This window comes from Cheilinus undulatus, linkage group 11, assembly GCF_018320785.1.
Source record: "Cheilinus undulatus linkage group 11, ASM1832078v1, whole genome shotgun sequence".
Lineage (NCBI taxonomy): Eukaryota > Metazoa > Chordata > Actinopteri > Labriformes > Labridae > Cheilinus > Cheilinus undulatus.
The window spans coordinates 29,718,196-29,739,103 of NC_054875.1; the positions used below are offsets into that span (position 1 = coordinate 29,718,196).

The 20,908-nt window shown below is 40.4% G+C and overlaps 1 protein-coding gene across 1 annotated transcript; it reads right to left on the reverse strand.

Annotated features, from left to right (window-relative positions):
- Positions 1-11,437: 11,437 nt before the first annotated feature.
- On the reverse strand, positions 11,438-20,250 carry slc6a1a (solute carrier family 6 member 1a). Its single transcript, XM_041800084.1, has 15 exons — positions 19,938-20,250; positions 18,594-18,977; positions 18,219-18,350; positions 17,989-18,089; positions 17,799-17,908; positions 17,500-17,632; positions 16,695-16,829; positions 16,500-16,603; positions 15,808-15,932; positions 15,563-15,675; positions 14,806-14,937; positions 14,481-14,583; positions 14,103-14,203; positions 13,772-13,939; positions 11,438-13,660 (listed from the first exon to the last, which is right to left on the reverse strand). Exons 2-15 carry the CDS (start codon positions 18,823-18,825, stop codon positions 13,205-13,207), a joined length of 2,145 nt encoding a protein of 714 aa, XP_041656018.1. The 5' UTR covers positions 18,826-18,977; positions 19,938-20,250; the 3' UTR covers positions 11,438-13,204.
- Between the last annotated feature and the right edge of the window lie 658 nt (positions 20,251-20,908).

Here is a 20,908-nt window from a genome sequence, read left to right on the forward strand (position 1 = left end):
TACGATTTAACGTAAGACATTTTAATATTTGACAGCTCTCCTTTACTTTAACTTTCAGCCCAAAGTGCTCCACGTATGAGAACTAACAGAAGAAGAAATATTTACAACTGGCGTCATTTTGTAGGACAAAATTATTAAAATAGATCAAATAAAAATGTTCAGAATTAATAAATATAATGTTAAACAGATCACTAGGGATAAATTCAGTGTAAAAGCAATGATAAAAATGTGGATGTCTGGAAATGAATCACAATAAAATCAAATAAAATGACAGTAGTTCAGGGTCATGAACTTTCTCTACCACCTGGTCCACATCTTCCACCTCACTCTCAGTTCCTGGCTCCAATAAACGAAGGAGATTCCGCCTGCTTCTCTAGGACTGAAGTGTTAAGTGTGCTGGCGTAATCTGACACAACTTATTTAGAAAGAGGGTCTTTACTAAAGCTGTGCCTGAAGCTGCTGCCTGCTCACATCTTTACACTTAACAAGAATATTTGTACATACAGCAAATCCATGCCCACACACTCACATAACTTACGTTACATGTGAATGCACCCGTTTATGCAAACGAGGCCTGCTGCACGTCTGCTGTGCATGCACACAGGTGAGGAGCTTGCAGTTACGGCTTTGCTCGCTGACAGGTTAAGTTTCAGGAGATTAGCAGCAGAATTTCAGAGGAACCCTGAGTCTGTTTCCTCTGTTGCCATTTGAGGGAAAGATCCAGCTGCTTTTGATGTTAGCAGAGTTTTTCATTTGTCAGCTATTATCAAAGTCCTTTAGCCTTAAGAGGCCCCTGGTACAGCACAGGGCCAGAAACCCTTTGGACAGGGAATCTACGTGGAGGCCATTAGAGGAGCTTCACTGGACAGCTAGCCCTTCCTCTGAGTAGCTTTACATCAGGGCACAAGATCATACAGAGCAGCCACTGTGCGTGACATCCAGGCTCTCTCACCATGTGGAATTTCTCCCCTTGGCTTATGTTATGTACATTAGCTGGCTGTGAAATTTAAATACATAACACTAGTTTGGACTGAATTTTGTTTTTTCTCTAAAAGCTACGCCACTGTATGCACACATGCCACAGACTGAGAACATATGACAAATGTATACAATAAGGGAAGTAATGCAGCTTCTATTGCAACACACTGCTTCTTTTTTCAACGTTTCACTTCGCCTGTTCCTCGGCCTGATTTGCATTCAGTGTTTGACCCAGGCAGTAATCTACAATGACTCCCCCATAAGCCTCTGGCACATTGGGGAGATGTTATAAGCTGTGACAAAAGACAAGAAGCGCCACAGCAAACTGAAAGTAGCAGGGGGAAAGTCTAACCCTGATTAGCTGGAGTGCTCCTCTTTATTGGGACTTTAAATTCACTCATACTTGCATGGATGCATTAAAAAAACAGCTGCTTTTCTGCTAGATTTATGCCTAAAATGTGCCCCATTTTTGGGATAAATGCATTGTTGTTTGAGCTGAAATTCAAACAGTTAAATATTTACATTAGGGGGCGGGCAGGCGCAGGTTTTGCATGTGATATTGTAGAGAGGCTCTATGAGGGGAGGGCAGACTGGAAGCCTTTTTTGAAGGGTCTGTATAATTTCTACAAGAGGGGGATTTGCTAATCCAAACCCATAGATATTTTAAGCTCATATTAATTACAAGATAACCTGCAAATATTCGCATCGGCTCAGGAATCACATGCTCTGCTCGCTTCTGACTGCAATATTTGCTGTGTCACGAGAGCGCTGTATCAAATAGCAAAATCACTGGGAATCCACAATTTCACATGTCCCAGAGTGCACCCAGTAGTCTTAGATCTTTCCAGCTTCACAGCAGGAATGCTTGATATGTAGGCAGTGATGCAGTTTTATGTGCATGGGTACAAAAAAAACGGGACACTTTGGTGCCTTAAAAATGAACCAGTAAACAAGTTAATTTCAGAAAGGTTGGTATTCAGACTGGAAATGGAGTCCAATTAGCATATATGCAGAGTGAGCTTTGCATGCTTGACATCCTCTCAGCCCCTCTGCTGGAAATAGCCATGCACACAACATCCTCTGATTACATTGATATGTAGATTCATGCATCTGCAAAGATTAGTTATTCATTAATGTATTTGCTTTGAATTCTCATGTGAGTGTACCTCAGACAGAAGTCTGGGGCAAATAAAACGCATCAGAGGAAAAATGTCATAAATGATCACACAAAATCCACATCAGAAATATGCAGGTCTGCTGACCCACGACTACGTAAGCCCAATAGGGCATCAAGATTAAGAAAATCCTTTGGCACCGGGGTTAAAAACAGAGAAAGTATAAGCATAATTATCAGTCATTTCATCTTCACAGCAGAATTAGCTTTTCTTGCTCTAAGTGGGCTGTGAGGATTAATCATTGCAGCCTGTGTGAGTTTATAAGCTGAAGCGTTCTGTCATCCCTTCATAAAAGCATCATGGATCACCAGTTTGCTTCTTCAGTGTCCTCTCTTGCGGCCACACTGCGAGCACTTTTTAACTTTAAAAATAGGCTCGCGACAGAGAGTGCCAAGAAATGCTAAACACCAAACACTGTCCCCTCGCTCAAATCTGCCCACAAAATGGAGCTCAGAAGCCCAGAGCCTCTGCATGAAAAATGTAGTGTCACATTCAAATGAATGAATACTATCTATACCGTTTAATGTGTACACAGCTGATACAAACATGCAGCTAATATAGGGGGCCACTTTGTGGTCAGGTTTATTTATAAACCCCTTTATCACAGAGAGAGGAAGACAATAGGTTTCATACTATCTACATAATGAGGCAGGAGATGAAAAAGAGCCTCCCCACACTTTGAGAGGTGTTCCCTTTATCGGCTCATTAAGGCAAAAAAGAGAGGAAGTGTTTGATGAATCCTTTAAAATTAAAAAAGAGCACTAAAAGGAGATAGACTATCTGTGTAAATATGTAATCACTTACAACCTGACTGTCATCACTGCTGTCATGATCGCTCTAAGTACAAAGGTTGGATTAACAGACCAAATAATCAACCTCATAGGTTTTTATCCAAACATAGATTCAGGATTCTTCCAGCAGTCTAGCAATTCCAGATGAGTTAGCCCATCACCAGCAATTTTGGAGAACATGTTGACCTCTCGGCTGCAGCCATTTTAATGTTGAAACCCAGACTAGCTCTACTGTATGATGACGGACAGTCTCTACCTCTCCTCAGACCCTTAGAATAAACCCGTCCATGTTGAGAAAAAACCCAGCCACATGAAAATAATAATGCTACGTATGTTAAAGGACAGAGAAGCAAGGAGCTGGAGCAGGAAAGGTCAGAGACAAAGTGAAAAAAAGAGATTTTGAGCCAGATCTTACAAAATGTTTGAGAATAACATTTAATTCTTAAAATCTATGTCCAAATGAAGAGTGCATGAGATCCTAAAGGCCTTTACAACTGAAGCAATGTCTGCCAACACTGCAAAAACACAAATATTATCAAGTTCATCTTTCTAGTTTCTAGTCAAAAACATCTCAATTCACTTATTATAAGCTACATTCGCTTGTAATGTCCAGACCAGCACCATTTTTTAAGATATAAAGGATATAAAAAAAGGCCTGAAATGCTTAGAAGTGAAAATGTTTTCCTATTTATGCAACAAGAAAATCTCCTTGAGCCCTGACATGAAATTTGCATACTCATTAAAATATAGACATTTTATTTCAATCTTCTTGCCGAATTAGCCGATCATTAACTTATTACAAGCAACTCAGGCATTGTTTTTTCATTTTATATCTGGAGATAAGATGTTGTATGCAGACTTTTTGATGTAGCTACTCGCAATAAATCTATCCATTATTGTTTTTCACTATTTTTTCATTTAAAGCGGTTTTATTTAAAGGGGGTTTTTTGATCTGTCCTAGGCTAAGAGTGATTGACTCTCTGTTTGGATAGACCTGCTTTTATTTGGAAAGGAAATAAGGGAGTTCAGGTAGATTAAAGATTATAACATGAACTAAGCCATGAGGGAAAAGGAACCTGTTATGGAGACAAAGAGGTTAAGCGAGTGGTGACTTACAGGGCTTAACCCTTGAAGATTTTTTCAAAAGCCTTGCATCTTTCAGGTTGGTAAGAGGCATTATGCTGCTTAGTGCTATGATGGATAAATGGAAAAAGACAAATTATAATAAGGGCTGTCAAAAGATTAGAACTTTTAATCTTGATTAATCTCAGGATTTCTGTACCTAAAGGCAATTAATTGCACCCTTTAAATCGCATTTTAAAATTCCACTATTTTGCATTTAAAACTGTTTTTGTTTCATTTTGGATGTTTGATCTGTCCTAGACCAAGGGTGATGGACTTCCTGTTTGGAAAGAACTGCTTTTATTTGGAAAGGAACTAAGGGACTCCAGGTAGATGAAAGATTGTGATATAAATCCATCTGTGGAAAAAAATGAAAATGAAAAGTTTAATAACACAAAGTACAGATGACTTTTGACCCTCCTCTGAGCTGTCTGTTGGTTTTTTTTTAATTGAACTGAGACAGTAAGCAGCAGCAGTGGACTTATTTTACATCACTGTAGCTGCAGGGAGACGATGCAGCTGCTTTTTAAAGGTAAATAAAGATGCAAATAATTGTGATTTAAAAAATTAGTGCACTAATCCAAAATCCATGAGCAGAAAAATTGCCATGAGATTTCACATATATTTATTTTTGTATCACTTTTGAAACTGATGAATGGAGGACATTTTTTAATCATTTATCAGACTGTGTTTAAAAGGTTTTTAAGTCACTTTTTTATCATGTTGATTAGACAGAGGTCTCATGAAAGAATATATCAAATCTGACACAATTGGCTTTAAGGGGATATAAAGTTAGTAGGGCCATCCATATGCTTTTGATATTTTTAAGTTCTTAAACATCATGGGACTTTTATTTTAAAATGAAGTGATAAAAACAGATTGCAACATAATTTAACATCTATTTAGCTCTAGCTGACATTTCTCTTGCGTCACAGGTGGGTGGGCACACTTTCACTGTCAGGTGGTACCAATAAGGTGAAACCGCTAAAAATAATTTCATCATTAAACCCTAGACTTTATTTCAAAAATGTATGCGTCCACTTTTTAACAAGAACAAAAGTAACAAAATGTGTGTCACAGTGTTAGCCTATTTAGTTTGAATATAGTTGCAAATTTCAGATATCAACCACAATGAATGAAGTTTTATATGTCACTGACCCATAGCATGACCCTGGACCCCAAGCCCCAGATATTTAACACTTGTAGCTCTGACTCTGATTGAAAAGGAAATAAGTGAATAATTAAAAGGTAAATGTTTGCTAGTCAACTTTTGACTTGTCTACTGAGCATCTGTGAGGTTTTTAAAATGAAACGAGGCGTTAAGGAGCAGTAGAGGACTTATTTTACATCACTGTGGCTGCAAGTGTGCTGAAAGGGACAATAGAGCATGCGATTGATTGTGCAATTAATCAGTACACTTATTATAAACCTTAGTTGATCACGACTGATGCCCTGGTGAAAATAGAATCTCTGTTGGGGGCGTGGGACCCTGTCTGCTCAGACATTTTCAAAATTTCTTGACTAAACCGCTGGGCAGAGTGACAAAGTGGAGCAGCCATGTCTGGAGAGTAGTTCCAGCTTTGCATTTAACTTTAAAACATCTCCGTCTCATAATGTTCCATGATTATTTCATAACGTGGTGAACTTGGACTTTGCCATCAATGACTCAGGACTTGACACAGACTTTAGTCCGATGACTTGAAAATACTTGAGATTTTCAGTGAGTGTGTTGAGTAAAAATGTGCCCCCATTCGAAGTATTCAACTAACGCAATGGTACTCAACCCATGGCTCTCGAGCCGCATGTGGCTCTTTAGTTACCAGTTGCGGCTCTTTTAAGGCTTACTTTAAAAAATCCTCCCGAAATCCTCTATAAATATAAGTCCACACAAAGAAGACAGACTTTAACTTCCAAATTCAAATGATATTAATACCGTTGGATGCGTTCTGGACGGAGGAACGTCCGTAAAAGAGTGCAGAGGAAGTCCACTGATGGCGTGTCTCTTCAGTAAGTTCATTCATAGAGGTGTGCTGTCTTGTGTTCAAACTGAAGCTTCTAGTGCCCTTGTTTTAACACATTTCTTCAGTCACTCCCTGCTGATGCTCTCCCATACTCGTATTTGATGATGACTTTTACGATGCGCATTATTATCAACGAGCCAAACACACACGGATCACATTTTGAAATAATGTAAAATTGAGTAAAACTAGTCCAAATATGGGTGTTTTATTTGATCTTAAACCTACCAATAATAAATACTGTCAAAAGGGCAGAAACAGAAAAATGAAAGCAACAAACTGGCAGGACAGAATGATTTGTGAGGGGGAGCTGCAGGTGTGAAGCAGGGCTGGTTTAAGCCATTTAGAGGCCCAGGGTAAAGACCAATATGGGGGCCCTCCCCCTTTAGCTAAAAGCAATAATAATGAGAGGAAAAAAAAGAGAAAGCATAACTTTAAGTTAACAGAGTCACAGAACTACAGTAAAAGTCAAAATATTAAATATAAATACCCAAACAGACACCCATGATTCATCAGCTCTTTTTCTGTTTATTCACTAGGAGGCAGTCATTGTGTCTTTTTCAGTCTTTTTCTGTGTGATTAAGTTCTGTCACACTGGTCTTATTTTACTTTAAAAATAAAACAATTCAAAATGCATTCATTGTATTTGTCAAATTTAATAGATTGTTACATTGTTAAAATGGCATTTTATTTGGTAAACAGTGCTTATGACCTGTAAGGACTAGAAAATTTCAAGCCTGTGACTTTGGACTTGACTCAACTTGTCTTTACTTGAGACTTGACTTGGACTTGCACGTCTTTACTTGAGACTTGACTTGAGACTTGCAAACCAATGACTTTCTCTCACCTCTGCTAGAGACTCAAAAATGTCAAGTTTAAAACCCTTGAATTTACTTTATTGTTAGGTTAAAAATAAAACAATGTTTGGATTTCCAACATTATAGTCTTAGAAATTCAGCGTTTTGGTTCAAGTACATTTACAACTTTTAAAGTTTCTTCCAAAAAATGAAAAAAAACCTCATTATTATACACCTTCATAATAATGTATTGTTCATACTTATATATTTTGTTAAGATCAAATGTATGTGGACCTACTATGTAGTCAGTAAAAACAATTAAAATTGATGTTTAATTCTTCCGAGTGGGTCCTGGGGGCACTTAGCTTTTCTTAGATATGATTGAGGGGACCCAAAGAAAGAAGGATGGGAACCACTGATTTATAGCATGTCGTCCCTCACTTTCCTCTCCTAGCATTGTAGGTCTTTACCATTTTCTCCAAATAAAGGCAAATGCCACCCAAAAATATATACTTGAAAGAAATGAAGTCATACATGAGCTGTCATGTATACATTTTTGAATAAATGAAAGAAATAAGAGGTTCAGCCGCTGGTCACCTATCTTCTAAGGTGGAAAATAATACAAGCTGATATTCTAAACACCAAATCCCAAAGGATGCCTTTTTCTAAAGAAATATGATATTAATATATTTTTTAACCAAATTAATCCATCAATGCCGAAGCTGCTGGAAATTGTTGTCCCTAGCCTACGACTTAATTGTGTTCTGCTGGATTTCCCCCAACTAATCAAGAGCTTCCTCCTTCTGTCCTCCCCTGCCTGAAATGATGATCTATGGCTGTGCTGGACGGAGCACATCAGTCTGGGACGTCTCGGCGGTGACTGGTTTTCATAGGTAATGATGCTAAATTACACAGCTGGGAATAAAGGAGGCCAGTAAGTCATCCATCAGGGGCTAGTTTATATGAGCTGCCATCAGGGGCATTATTCAAACCCCTGACCACTCAGACACTCAGTGCTCTGTCCCCAGCCTCCCTCTCTCTCGTCAGCACATACACATCCACACTGTTTGCCACGAGCTACTGAGGGGACATCTCATTCTTTTTTTTTTCCGTGGCGAGTCATTGTGGCGGTGTCAGCTGGTGCCGTCTCCTTTATCACACTGGAAGCTAATGGAAGCAGCAACTGCAGGAGGTGGGGGAGAAGACGCTGCCACACACGCGCAGAAACACACACAGATACACACAGAAGCCATAAGAGGTTGGGGAGAAGGGGCGGAGGGGTGGGTGGGCACGCCAGGCCCCGGGGCCAGAGCTGTTCTGTGGTGATGTTTTTCTTGCCGAGAAGGCCTCTCTCTATCAGCTTGTGTTTCTGACACTCAATAAACCTCAAGGAAGAGCCTCAGACGCTATTCTCTTTTGATGTTTTCCTTTATTTTTTTACAGTAATGTTTACTCTTTTTTCCCCCGACCCCCATGGGAGAACTAAGCTGGATGTCATCCTCACTCAAAACTACCGAGGAGAGGTTTTTGTTTAATTTTCACACGTCCCACCTGGCCTCGTTCTAACAAAACAGAAAAGAATCCAGCGATGCAACATTTTTTTCTCCTGACTTAATCCCTGTTTGTACGTTTATTGGTCTCACATATTTATCCTTCTATTGACTCAGAATTCACCGTAGACAACATCGGGGTTTATCTACAAGAGAGGGAACAATAGCCAATTACTACAGGAGGATTCAGCACAGCGTACATCTTTTGAGAGGATACTGGGGTTGACCTAATTTCCTGATACGAGGGTTGAAAAGCACGCGGCTGCTACTTTGAGCACACATACTATAAGGCAGTGGTTCCCAACCTTTTTCCTTAGGGGCCCCTACTAAGAAAAGCTAAGCCCCCCATGGACCAGCTTGGAAAAAGTACACATCGCTGTTAATGTTGACAAAATCCCAGCGTAATAGACCTACATACACGTGTTTTTGACAAAGATCTACGAGTGAAATTTCCATTATTATGACAGCGTTTTAGGGTCACTCTATAAATATATAGTAAACTTCATATTCTCAAGTTTCAAAAGTAAATTTGCAAGAAAAAAAAAGTCTGACTGTAAGTCAAATGTACATGAACCAAAACAAATTTTTGCTATCATTAAGTCCATTATCAACCACCTTTTTCCACCTTTTTGTAAATTTTTTGTAAATTAGCGTTTTTTAAAAGACTTGAAATTTTTAAGTTACCAGTGTCAAACTTTAAGAATCTTTGAACTTGTAAATTTCAAGTTTTTTTTCTTGTAAATAAATGACTTTATAATTTGTTTTGTTTTTTTTTTTCACCAAAATTTTAAATTTTCTGCCAAAAAATTCCAACAGGATCTGGATGCAGACCTCTACAATGGGGCAACCTCAACTGTGGGACGGGAAGAACTCACATTACCCAAGAATGGGTGGAACCAGAATGATGTACTGAATGACGTATATTTTCCACTCACTGTCAGAGGTTACAGGAAGTGGCTATTTTTTTTTTTTAATTAAAAATAACCCACCACAAACTAAGGAAAAACCCAACAAGGGTTAGTGTGTCACTTCCTGTCCCACAGTAAGTCGCCCCGTTATAGAGGTCAGCAACAGATGAGCCCACACATCCCACCATAGAGGTCTGCAACCAGGTGCTTCTCTAAGACTGAACAGATTCTCCCTTTTTTAACATTTAGGCTGACCATAATAAACCCTTGCACATGTTTATGTTTCTAATCATGATTCATAATAAATACATTTGTACATCTAATTTTGACATTAGAGCAGACAAGGTCCCGCGCCCCTCCTTAGTTTCCCTAAAGGTTGGGAACCACTGCCATAATATACCGTTGTACATCCTGTTTCTAATCATGATTTAAATATATGTATATAAGGGTTGTCAAGGTTAACTGCATTTATCGCAGTTGACTACTATCCACAATAAGTACACATTTTTTTATTGTGATTAATCTCCTATGCTCTGTTGTCCTTTTGAAAACATTTTGTGTCAACCTGCAGCCACAATGATGTAAAAAAAAAAAAAAAAAAAAAAGTCCACCACATGTCCTTAATGTCTCACTTCACTTTAAAACCTCACAGACAGCCCAGTGGACACTTCAAAAGTCTTCTGAACCTTGTAATATTAAAAATCTAACTACTTACTGCCCCTTTATTTCCTTCACAATCCATAACATGGTCCTTTTTCCATGGTTAAATTAATTTAATAATCTTCAATTTACCTATTAAAGTCAATTACACACCTTACACCTAAGAACAATTTTAAATGCAAAATAGTGGCATTTTAAAATGGCACAAAATTGATGTGATTAATCACAATTAACTACAGAAATCCTGAGATTAAATACAATTGAAATTTTAAATCTTTTGACAGCCCTGATTATAGTTAATGTCTTTTTTCATTCAGCTATCATAACACTAAGCAGCAACATCCTTTATACCACCCTGAAAGATTTGGGGCTTTGGAACCTTTGAAATTTTTAGAAAACCTTCGGGGCTTTTGAAAAAAACATTTGGAACTTTTGAGAAAACCATCGGGGCTTATGAGGAAAACTTTGGCGATTTTTGAGTAAACCTGTACTTTTGAGAAAACCGTCAGGGCTTTTTAGAAAATCTTTGGGGCTTTTGGCAAAACCTTTGGAACTTTTTAGAAAACATTTGGGCCTTTTTAGAGAACCTTCAGGGCTTTTGAGGAAATCCCTTTGGAACTTTTTTAGAAAACCTTTGGTGTTTTTAAGAAAATCTTCGGGGCTTTTTAGAAAAACTTTGGGGCTTTTGACAAAACCTTTGGAACTTTTTAGAAATCTTTTGGGCCTTTTTAGAGAACCTTCAGGGCTTTTGAGGAAATCCCTTTGGAACTTTTTTAGGAAACCTTCGGGAATTTTGAGAAAACCTTCAGTGTTTTTAAGAAAATCTTTGAGGATTTTGAGAAAACCATTGGAACTTTTTAGAAATCTAGGGCTTTTAAGAAAACCTTCTGGGTTTTGATAAAACCTTTGGGACTTTGAAAAAAACATTTGGGATTTTTAAGAAAACTTTTGGAACTTTTTAGAAAACCTTTGGGGCTTTTGAGAAAACCTTCAGGGTTTTTAATAAAACCTTTGGGGCTTGAGCAAACCTTCGGAGCTTTTTAGAAAACCTTCAGGGCTTTTGAGAAAACCTTTGGAACTTTTGAAAACCTTCGGGACTTTGAGAAAGCATTTGGGGCTTTTGAGTTTTCGGGGCTTTAGCCTTGTAAGCCACCCCTTGCTGTGCCTTTATTTTCAATCATTACAATTTTCACTCACAGCTAAAATGTTAGTCTTTTAACAGGCCTAATTTGTACATATTTTAGTTAATTTTAATGTCAGATCAGACAGGGTCCCGTGCCTCTCCTGAGATCTTTTGCGCCCCGTCTTTTGGTGCCCAGACCCCAGGTTGGGAACCACTGCTGTAAGGGACATATGCCAGGCATGTATTGTATTTGTATTTTCTATAACTCTTTATTTTTTCAGTCTTTTTCTGTTTGTATAACATAACAATCGTGCTTTATCATTTGACACCATTTAGATACATATCATGTTTATATTATGTTTTACATTAGGCAGTGAGACAGTTAAAAATATACAAAACAATATTGTTTTACTAGACATAGTTTCTATTTTAATATAATCATCATTATCTTCATTGTCATCATCATCATTTCGTATATTTCTGTAAGATATGTGCTTTAGCTTCTGTGATCAAAATATTATTGCAGAAAACAGCAACTCCATTTTTTCAACATTTAGACAATAACTTCCCATGTAATACAGACATTCACAGTTACATGTTTTACACAGTACAGTTTTACAACAAAGTTCCAGAGAAAACTGTGGTAGAGTTAACTTTATACAAAATTCACAGGACATGAACTGTAGCCATTTCACATTTTCGCTCAGTTGTTTTGCTTTTCAGAGTAAACATGTTCTGTTTCGACCAGATGCCTTTCACAGTAGCTGCCATAGAAGCAAACTAACATTGTCCTAACACGCCATGGCAAAAGTCTGGGGAAATTAAAGCTTTGTGCTTTTCACTAGTAAAGCAAAGACAACAGAAACAAAAAGAGAAACAGACCACCTGCTTACTGGCCTGCATTTCAACATCTACATATGTATTGCTGAATACATATTGATCAAACTATGATTGATCAGTACACATAAAGAAAAAGAATGACTGTACTAAAACACAGAGTTGGTCCAGGTTTTTGTGCTAGCATACAAAGTTTTATTTATTTGTGCCCAGTCATGTAAACAGACTATGGCTTTGCTGAAATTGGTCTATTGGCTTAAGGCCGTCTCTGTTCTTTTTTTTTATTAGTCAGGAGACATTTCAGCAAATTTGATCACTGATGTTCCTGAGGAAAGCATGCAAAACGTAAACAGGATTGACTGTCAGCATTAAGGGATAGTCGATGTTTGTAAATCATGTTTCTAACCCTGTGCTTTTTCTTGTTTTTTTTTTTTTTTAGTTTTTTTTTACTTGTACTTCTTCGTACCCTGTGCTTTGCCAACCGAACACTAAATGGCATAGTTTTTGCTTTTGTCTGCCTATTGATTTTGGTCCTCCATCACAACACATATAGTATAAAACATCCTAAAAATAACTCTAAAAATGTCTCGATCACATACAAGTTTTCCCTTTTTTTACTGAAAAAAAGGAAGGAAAAAAATAACAGTCTCTCTCACACACAAAAATCTTTTGCAACAAACACTGGTTTTGCTCCAGAGCTCCTAAACATGAACTTCTTTATTGGCATTGTGCTTACGTCGAGCTCCCCGTTCGCCTCGTGGCCTGTGGTTTTGACCTCACAGAGTGCAACATTTGGAAAAGAGACAACTGTGTGAGGTTTAGTAAACATCCACGATAAAATTGACGCCATCCCTCGCACTCTTCAATGATGTCAATTTTGTTCACTACTTCATCTACTATATTCACACGGTATTTACTTGATTCATGAAGATATTCAACAAATCTCTAATCTATATCTCTATATTTTTTCTTTTCTCACAGTATTACACAGTATGTTTACATTTTTTTTGTTGGGATTTACGGTTGTATTTGTGAACACTAACAGTCTTTGATATTGTTTTCGGAATGCAAACCAACAATAAGACATCATTGGCTTGGTTTTACAAATGCAGAAAACTAAAACATGGTTTGAAAATCGGTTTTGATCACATATTGCCCCTGGAGGTAGGTGAATCAATTAAAATCTTGGAAGTCCTTTGTAATGTTCTCTTTTGTCTACATGCTCCATGAGGGTTTCTTTGTTGTCTACACGTTGGCCTCGGCATTGGTCAGGTTCGAGGTTGGGCTCGTTGGGTTTGGAGGGTTCACAGGCTCCGTTGGGCTGACTGAGTTTGGCGGCGGGCTGGTTGGGCTGACAGTTGTGGTGGCAGTGGTGGTGGCTGGGTTAGCCGGGGTCGCTGTCGTGGTGACCGTGGTGGTGACGGTAGCAGTAGGACTCGTCACTGGGTTCACCGGGCTAGCAGCGGTGGCTGGATTAGCTGGCGCGGGTGGAGCTGGGTTAGCGGGGGCTACCGGGCTGGTGGAGTTGACGGGAGCCGGATTGGCGGGACTGGCCGGGTTAGCCGGAGCTGGGTTAGTCGGGCTAGCCGGATTGGCTGCGGGGCTGGAAAGGTTAGCGGTGTTGGTTTCCACCTGCTGTTCGGGTCCGTTCTCTTGAGGTCTCCTGACAACTGCAGGAGGCTGCAGCATTATCCGAAGTCGCTGGGAGAGAGAGAGATGACACAAGTGGATTACATAAGAGAGGGGGGATATCAGGGCAGGGAGACAGAATTAACTAAAGCCTTCGACCTGAAGCAAACTGACAGCTCCTACCTCTTTGTAGGTGCCCTTGAGTCCCATGTACATATAGACCATGTATCCTGGTATAAGGACCATTGAGGACAGCGCCATGAGCCAGCCTACTCCCTGACCCCAGCCTGGGAACACATAATCTCCCATCGTGAGAGGAACCATTTGTACGGCGCTGAACAGGAACACCCCCTGTGGGAGACAAGAGACGCTTTATGCATCCTGACACCGCTGACTCGGGGCGCCTCTGTCTGAGCCTGACATGGCTGTAGGCAGGTAATATTGACTTTATTTATTGTCTCATTCCTCATGTCGTGACTTTAGATGTACGCTTGTATTAGCTCGGAGTACTCACACCGACAATGAGAGGCGTGAACACAACCCAGCACAGCTTCCACCATATACATGGCTTGTAGCCAATCATCTCCTGGATGTTGTCGTAGAACTTGTTCACACCTGCGAGACAAATGAATCCATGATCAAAATATTCATATCCAATTTATTTCAATTTGCTGCTGGTCTGCCATGCATAATGATGAGGATGGCGAGGTGGAACACATGAGCGCTCATGACCTTGAGGCTGAACGGCGTTTGAAGCTGTGCAAATATCATTTCGGAGACAGACATGCTGCTTTCAACAGTCATATTCACCCATGTCATATTCATGTGATATTTTGACGTCACAGTGAGTTTAATGTGGAGAAATATAATGAAAATGCTGTAGAATACATACCATAGCACCAGGATATGGAGATGCACTCAAAGAAGACCAAGAAGAGCAGACACATCCCACTGGCAGAGTAGTAGTCGAAGAGTTTGAACACATAGATTCCACCCTAAGTGAAGAAAAAGAGGGGAGCATGTTATAAAAACACTCCTTTGCAGGTGCAGCGTCAAACTCTATTAAGCAAACACCTAAATTGTTTCTTGCCCACTACATAGATGCATGCCTTTTTTACATTTAATCTTTTAATTACATCTCCAAACTCCATAACTCATTTGATTAATGCTGTGCCTCCAACACTCAGTGGTTACATAAGAGAGCTGCCCTGCTGTACCTGTGTGATGTTTGACAGTCCGATCACATAGGACACTATACAGACTATGGCGATGAAGATCTCTCTCCTTCCCCTCAGAGCTCGGGGGAACTCATCCACCAGAGCAGTGATGAAGCCTTCCACAGTGCAGAACTGAAAGACAGAATCACAGAAACATGCATTTAGCTTTAATATTTGCAGCCGCTGCTTTCAAATTCTTTGCTGCAAAGAGCGTGCAGAGTTTTGTGAATATTTTGGAAAATGTATTCTTCACTAAAGGAGTTTTATTTTAGCGGTTAGGCTAACTGATGATGAGATATGACATAGAATTGCAGTGTGCACCAAACCATGGGACAAAATCGCTAACGTAATCTTCTGAATGACCAAGCATCCACTTCTTGGAGGCCATTTTGGTAATGACTCTGTTATGCAAAAGCTCAGTTGCTGTGACATCAAGAGCCGGGTTATAATTTATGTCTTTAACTTTGAAGTTATGTTGGTACATGAATACTTTTTTTCTCTAGTCTCTGTGGCCTTATTCGAACCCAAACATCAAACACGAAAGAAAGAAATCCCGACAGTGAAACCTGTGGGCACACAGAGGTGATAGAGTTGCATTTAAAAGACCTGACAGCTGATGTCAAAGCTCAGCTATATCTGTCCACAAGAAGCAAATTGCACGCTTATCATGAGGGGAGCAGGGGCGAGCTGCATGATATGTACTTGCATTTTAAATATTTAGGTCAGCCCGTGAGCAGATCATCTCCGAGCCCCTTACCTGGCTGTCGATCCCCAGCATGAGCAGCATGGAGAAGAACAGAATGGCCCAGAGAGGAGACACAGGCAACTGGGTTACAGCCTCGGGGTAGGCCAGAAAGGCTAAGCCAGGACCTGGATGGCAAAAAAGGAAAATCAGATTTCACAGAAACATGGTAAGCAGAGATTTTGTGACAAATGCCATATTTACAGTCCAGATCGATGACAGCAGAGATGGAAGAAAGGGATTATTTAAAGTGTAGTTACCTGAAGCTGCTAAATCAGCAATGTTTTTCTTTGTCACGTGAGCCATGAAGCCAACAATAGAGAAGATTACGAAGCCAGCAAACATGCTGGTACAGGAGTTGATGCAGCACACAATGACAGAGTCTCTGGGGAGAGGAAATATAAAATAGGCCTGTTGTCAAACATTTAGTTTCTTGTTTTCGCGTATTACGCTTCTGTAAAGTAGTAAAATCTTAAAGAGACTCTTTGAGCTGTGCAAAAACACCTTTTTTTAAGTTATGACATACATGAAGAGAGCTTTTGAAAAATTCTATTTTGAAGAAAGATGGATCCATTTGAAACAAGGACGCAAAATGAATGCAACTATTTTTATGTAACTGATTGTTTATGTGACCCAGAACCATGGGGCTGCTGGAGAAAACACTCAAGCTTTGCAATCAGAGTTTTTTTCTCCCCTCCAGCACGCACACCGACAGAAAGAAACAACCTTCTCCTTTGATTGTTATAGTATTCATTTCAGCAGCCCACATTAATACGAGCCTTTAAGGGCTCATATTGAGCACCCTTGAGTAAGGCCTTTAAAGGGGGCATACAGTACAGTACAGGGGAAATACAGGAATTTAATTACTCCAGCTCCTCTGATTTGCTCTGATTTATTTCATTCCACATCTCATAGACAATCTCTGCTCATCATAAATCATCTCAGGTCTTACCTGTAAACATTGTTATTGAAAGTGTTATAGCTGCCCAAGGCTATAAGTGACCCCAGTCCCAATCCGTAGGAGAAAAAGATCTGTGTAGCTGCATCCAGCCATACCTGACAAAGGAACACAAGCTGCGTGAGCTGGGGCTATGCTCACTCAGGCATGCAGCACACAGGTATGATTCACATGATTATATGTCATTACCTCAGATTGTTTGAGTTTCTCAAAGTCAGGGGTTACATAGAACATAATTCCCTCCTTAGCTCCGGGTAGAGTCACCCCACGGATGAAGAGAATGAACAGCATGAAGTAGGGATACGTCGCAGAGAAGTAAACCACCTAAAGAATGTGAGACAGTGATCAGCAGGAGGCCTCGGCTGCATCTTAATTAAACCTATCATGCATGCTGTATTTGAAATTTGAATTCACACAATAGCATGAAATGTAATGATGCTTCTTAAGGCTTTTCTGGATTTATTTCCTTCATAGCAAAAAAGGGAGCTGAACATTCTGTAAATAAATCACTGCAGCTCCCTTCCAGTGTCCACTTGTGTTTGTGACTCCGTGCAAGCAAACTGTGCAAGGGGATGGGGTATTTTGTGACCAAAACAAATTTTATTTGCCATGGTCACATGATGTGTTCGACTTTCGAAATGTAGCACCCCAGGGGAGGAAAGCTGCTCCAAGTCGAGGGAGGAGGACAAAACCAGATTGAAGCGTATGGCTGTTTGTTGCTCCTCCTATCATGAATCCACACTCAGTGTAGACTCTGTGTCAGGAGGGTTGGAATTAAGAGGAAGCCATCGAGAGGGAGACGAAGATTAGCGAACACGAGTGTTTGATGTCTTTTCTCTTATTTTGAAATCAATCTGGACAATGCTGACTGCAGTGTAAATGATTGATGAGGCGATATTACAATGATAAATATTGCATAGCTGTCACTTAAACTCCTCATTGGGAGCCAGTGTAGCAGAAGAGCTCATGGATACCCAAATCTGGCATGTCTTACCTTCCCTGTCCAGCCAACCCCTTTCCAGATACAGAAATACACGAGGACCCAGGCGATGGCCAGCGTTATAGCCAGTGGCACTCGAATCTGGCCTGGTTTTTCCAAGCCATCAGTCATTTCATGCATGTTGCGCCTATAAGTCAGAGCGAGCAACAACAAGACTATTATCCACACAGTGAAATAAGCGTGCAGCAGCAGAAGAAGAGGAGGCTTTCTTTTATGTGTCTCTGGGATGCATGCAGGATACTTTAAAGCTCTGCTGTTGTGAAAAGCAAAAAGAAAAGCAGTCAATATCTTACTCCCAGAACTCTACCACTGCACTGGTGAGATTGGTGGTGTCTAAAATGGAGTGGTTTGTATAACATCTCTCTGTGTTCCATGGGTTGTTACAAGAGCTCCATGGAAGATCCTGCAAAACAAAAATCATTCTGATACAACGGCCTCAACTCTATGATGTGCCATGACCCCAGCACACCGTGCCATACTTACAGTGGTGAAGGAGTTGTACAGGTAGTAAATGGCCCAAGCAATGATTACAATGTAGTAAATGTTAAGCCAGAAGGACAGGACAACTGCTGCAAGGCCCACACCTATCATACAGAAATGAATTAGGCAGTGAGTCATGTGTGCTATGTGGCCTTGAGACAAAATTATCTCTGCGAAAGCAGCAAATATTTTTCAGACAGGCCGGTTAGCCAGAGATCTAGAGTGAGATGTACCTTTGAACATAGGAGCAAGTTTCCACACACCAAGCCCTCCAATGGAGGTGTATTGACCAAGAGAGCATTCCAGTAGAAACAAGGGGACCCCAGCAAATATGAGAGTCAAAAAATATGGAATCAAGAAGGCTCCTGCATGGACAAAAGTAGATTTAGCATTAAAAGAAGCACCAATCCGAGGCTGAAAACTGCACTGACGCACTGTTAAAAACACCACAGCACAACATCAATTAATTAGGCTTGCAAATGTAGGTGATCTTTTCATGTTATCGACACAGTCAATTAGGCAAGCTCGGCTATGTGCGTGCATCATGGAGCTGAATGGGCCGTGCAGTGTGCTTAAATTAGCAGTGAGGAAAAAAAAATATTGTTTACCTCCTCCGTTTTTTCCACACAGATAGGGAAATCTCCACACGTTTCCCAGTCCAATTGCATAACCCACACACGACAGGAGAAAATCAAATTTCCCCCCCCATGTTTCTCTATCAGGCAATTCCTTTTTCTGCTTTTCGGGCTTCACGTCCAGTGACTTGGGTTTGTCATTGTTAGTGGCCACCTCGTTCAGTTCTGTGACTTGTCCATCCGTTTTGGTGCCGTTCGTCGCCATGTCTCTGGATTTGGCAGAGGTCCTGGCAGTCGGACGGGAGGCTTCAGCACCAGTCCACGTAGACAGCAGCTTCGCGGTTTTTCGACCTAACCTTTGGACCAAATGTCTGGAGATGAAGCCTGTGCACACACGGCTCGTCAGTCGCCGTTAACCTGGAAGCGTGAATAGAGCATTTTGGTCGGTTTTTTATGCAGGAGTCGCTGAAAATGTTGTGAAGCAAATATGGACACATTTTGCACATTCATTGGGTCATTGAATCTGATTCAACAAATCAGATTTAATTAATCCAAACACTGACATTTTCACTGAAATGTGCATTTATAAATCATCTCATATACACTTGGGCTCTTGACAAAATTTTTCATTCATATCTGACTCAACAAACATCAAAAAGCATCGATGGCAAAGTCATGCTGGACCTGATCCCAGAACTAAAACACACACGACAGATTGCGCGTAAATTAACAGTAGAAAAAAAAAACATCAGCACACACGGTAGCCTTAAAAAAGTCTGCATTTTGATCACCCACAAAAAAGAAAACAGAAATGAAAGCAGTAATAGCAACGAAAACTTTAAGAGAAATTACCCAAACAGGCACCTCAAGCGCAAGACGCACCGTAGCAAAAGCAAATAGCCTATGAGAATTAAGCATAATCAAGTCCACCAATTACCACCTGCAGATTCTCCAAACACTTATCCACGAACAGATTTTCAAGCAGCAGGGATACGGAGAGGTCTCAAACAAACTGGAACACAAAACGCATAATGGAGACAAAGGGATGTCCAATGCGTAAAAGCTTTACGCATCAAGCTGCACAAATAGCCTCTCCGTTCTGCCCTATTAATTGGAAACCAAACGCGTTATTAGACGCGCCAGAACGCGTCTTCACATTTTGCAGCGTCCAATAGACTAGCAAACAGTAATCAATTCTGCATTTAATTGGCTACAGCGTGTAGGTGCAGAGCTCATCGTGCAGTCATTACATTGACCCAAGCAACATATTGACAGTCTCATTCACAATTTAATCGAAGACGAAATTACAGAGAATAAGCATGCATTTGGCAGTGCTTCGTATGAGGGCTCAGAGAAAAAAAAAATCAGTTTACTCACAATTAATGTGGGATCTGTGCCGCCGAGGATCCGCTGCTGCCTGCCACAAATCTCGAAGCGAGGTATCCGTAGATTCCTCCTGTGGATGAAGTTGTAAACTCCCAGTATTTCTTGGAACATAAATAGATTTTACTTCCATTAAAAGACTTAAAGGGACCATGCAGCGTTGTACAGAGGGTTGTCCAAGCGGGAGCTGTCCAGCGGGGAGCAGTGCTGAAGACCAGGAGGAGGAAGAAGAAGAAGATGAGGAGGAGGAGGAGGCTGAATCAACACGGGCAGCAGCCGCTTCGCCTTGTGCGACTGTCTAACATCAACAACCAGAGACTCAACTCCCATCTACACAGCCTCAATGTCATCTCAAAGTCGCCCCCCCTCCTCCTCCTCTTCCTCATCATCCTCTTCTTCATCTATAGGCTACGCTCTCATCGCACTTACAATGTTTGTTTTTCATAATAGTTCATTTTTACTCAAATATTCAACACACATATTGAGGTTTTCACATTTATTCCCAAAGCATTTTTAAATGAATTCAAACTGACTTAAAATGAAAGAAAAAAAATCACCACACTCAGTGATTTTTTTTTCTCCACTTTTAGGGGCTTTTTCCTCCCCATAATTCGCTTTTTCCCACCATTCAGACACTTTTGGAAATCGTTTGTTTAATTCCCTCAGCAACGCTCAGCAACACAAAATGTGACCCCTCCGCTACTCACCCCAAAAACGACCCCCTCCCCTCCTCCTCCTCCTCCCCTCCAGTGATAAAATGTATGGTGCAAAATGGAAACATATGGAGGGTAATATAAGCAGTATTATCAGGTCCACGCGCGTCTATCTGTGGAGAGGGGTTGAGGCCAGTCAGCGGCTGTCTGCAAATCTGGCAAATTGTGATAAAGGGAGCCCGTCAATAAAGGGAGGGAACACTGGCTGCTTGTCTAACTCTGCCTGTAATCGTCCAAAGCCCGACGTCTGCC